General features: G+C 39.6%; 1 protein-coding gene across 1 annotated transcript in view; it reads right to left on the bottom strand.

Annotated features, from left to right (window-relative positions):
* The window catches only part of KIAA1033 (KIAA1033 ortholog), a gene marked incomplete at its 3' end in the record, with an annotated part of 27,530 nt that overhangs the window by 814 nt on the left and 23,829 nt on the right, over window positions 1–2,887 (bottom strand). Inside the window, exons 21-23 of the mRNA XM_010147213.1 lie at window positions 2,263–2,431; window positions 1,969–2,123; window positions 333–407 (exon numbers count right to left, since the gene is read on the bottom strand). Of these exons, the coding sequence (XP_010145515.1) occupies window positions 333–407; window positions 1,969–2,123; window positions 2,263–2,431 (399 nt within the window). The remainder of the gene's footprint in view (window positions 1–332; window positions 408–1,968; window positions 2,124–2,262; window positions 2,432–2,887) is intronic.

The raw sequence follows: 2,887 nt of genomic DNA, 5'->3' as shown, positions 1-2,887 counted from the left end.
CTCTCTCAGCCTGTCCCTATAGCAGAGGTGCTCCAGCCCTCTGATCATCTTCATGGACCCTCTGGACTCGCTCCAACCAGTCTATATTCTTCTGATGTGGGTTCCACAGCTGGACGCAGCACTCCAGGTGGGGTCTCACAAGAGCAGAATAGAGGGGGAGAATCCCCTCCCTCGACCTGCTGGCCACACTTTTTCCAAAAGTTGTCAAAATTTTACACCTTGTTATTATGTATGTTCAGATTGGGTTTTTCTTATACATGTATACTACTCTGCACCTGTCCCTCACTTCAAGTCAGACCCAAATTCATGAAGAAGTATGGGATATACCTTACCTGATTATTTAGATTGTAGAGGTAGCGGGATACAAAGACATGAATATTTCTCATGATTTCCAAAACATCCAGACCCTGAAACAATATTATCTATTAAGAATTATGATGATAAAAATTCTTAAGAAGTGCTGGCATGCCTAACCACTAAGGTGCACAAATACTATTCCTGTAGTTACCTGAAAGCCTTTTAGAAAGCAATGTTTTTGCTTTGCAAAATGAAGAACCTCTTAATTTTTGTTCAGTGACTGTAAAATAATGCTTAAAGCCTAAAAAGAGAACCTTAGCTAACGTTTTAAAATTTTCACTTCTGCCTGTTTTTTTCCAACTTTGCCTGAACGCAAAGAATATTCCAGTCTATTCCACAAGCCCCAATTAAATAAAAAAATTCAAAACAACCTGAGGTTTGGCTGTTCTCAGATTCCAGAAAATGGAATCTTGCCTTAGAGATTTCTATAGACACATCGATTTCTACAGACACATAAGCAACCAGTTACCTCTTGATACTGTTTTGCCCAGCCTGTCTTCAAGACTAAAGTTTTGTATTTACAATACAAGTGTTACAATTGTTTTGCTGGAAGGAGTCTCTTCAGTATCACTGTGCACAGAGAGGAGGATATTTAATCCATACACTCCATTTCCATTGTACCAAGGATTTTATCAGGATTTTGCTGGGGCCAGGGGGAAAAAATGGGGTGTGGGGTGTCTTTGTTTTGAAGTAAAGCTCACACCAGAATGAATGTTATGAAATCAGTGTTGTGAATTTATTTAATTCTTGATAACAATGTGATGGCCAAATATTACCAGTAGAAAGCCAAAGCCAGAAACAGAAACTAATCCACAGCATTTCTGTGCCAAGAAGCAGCTAGAGCTCTTGGTTCTATGCCTTCTTTCAATTTAGGAAGGCCCAGCCACCATGAACATTAGGAAAAAAAGGGGCTCTATTTCCAAGAGCTTTCACCAATGTGCTAATCTAAATGAGGGAATGAAGCCAATTGGCAAAAATATCCAAAATACTAAAACTCTTGAAGGGAAGTCTTCAGAAACATGCAAGTCATATTCCTTTTGCACCAACCCTACAACAGTGAATGCCTTCACCATTAACCTGATGAAACTACAACTTTAATCTAGATGTAACCATGTTTAGCAGTTTCGAGGAGGCTCTGAGTCACTCTCCTACTAAGCTAAGCACGGAATCCCAAAGTCCTCCACGTCCTGCCTGTGAAACAGCTGTTTCTCTTGATGATCACTAAGCAGAACCTGCTGAGATGCAAGCAATAAATCAGGGAAAAGACACATCATTCAAAGGTCATTCCAGAGTTGGGATAGTTGTATTCCAGATGTATTGCTCGCCAGATTGCTGATACTGCATTTTTAAGAAGGCGTTCTCTGACTTTACGTACACAATTTTATTTTACTAAATTTTATGTTGAAAATTGAATAATACCCCACATGCCCAACATGGAATGAACTGGTATCAGTGTTATTTCCAAAGGTACATAAAGATCTTGTCTCAGAAGTCATCTCTTTCCAAACAGTTCCCTACTCTTGGGCACTTTCACTGCAACGACTCAGTCCTTTGCATAGCTATGACTGTGTTAACAGAACAAATGACATTCATATCCTGTGGGCACTGTACCTGTTCCAGAGTCTGGCTGGGAAGATGTGCTTCAGTCATACTCAAACCGTAGCGCTGAGTTGCAAGGTTTCTCATTTCACTGTAGGTGGCCCAGTCATGAAGAGCTACAGTCGTTAAGTTGTAGAATGTCTTGTCCAAATAGTGAGTTACATAAGCTGTAAACACATAAAAGAATGGACAAAAACAATACTACCTATTTAGTTAGGGAAGTGTGGAAATGAGTGAGAAGATATACTAAGCCAAAATGTAACAGAGATTAAAGTAATGGAATCAAGAAAATGTGTAACTCCTCACCTTTTATGTCGATGAATCGATTGAAAAAACGTATTGGGTTGAGAAAGAAGAAGTGAGCTAGATCCTTCATACCAACTCTGAAGGGGTTTCTGTCATCCAGCTTTAGGTGTGTATGAACTGATAAGCGCAGGTCTTTTTCTATCTCTTTACATAATTTGTCCAACAAGTGCTATTCAGGGAAGTTAAGAAATAAAAGGTCACGTGCAGTGTCCGCTTACAATGCTCTGTTAGCAGAACTAATATCTCTCTCCAGAGACACATCAAAGACTAGTTAAACTAGTGAAGACAGCTTTGCTTTGGCAGGGACACACGAGTCAAAGCAAACAGTACTTGGATACAGAAGGATATCAGATTCCTCTGTTCTTGTTCTGCCCTGCGTACCCAACAGCAACAAAAAGCTACACGGCTCAGAACAGGTAAAGGTTTAGCCACCTAATTTCATTCTGTACATGATGAAAAAACTTCCACGTACGAGTTTAATCCAATTTAAACAAATAGTCTCACTTCTCATCTTAAAGGGAATCAGGCTTAGGGCTACCTATCTAAATAAGACCTAACACAGTAAGGAAGAGTCTCGCAATAAGCAATTTGGCCTGATTTGCTCAGAATATGTAGTGTTTGAGTA

This window comes from Eurypyga helias, unplaced genomic scaffold, assembly GCF_000690775.1.
Source record: "Eurypyga helias isolate BGI_N326 unplaced genomic scaffold, ASM69077v1 scaffold1830, whole genome shotgun sequence".
NCBI lineage: Eukaryota > Metazoa > Chordata > Aves > Eurypygiformes > Eurypygidae > Eurypyga > Eurypyga helias.
This window is presented reverse-complemented; position numbering and strand designations above follow the sequence as displayed.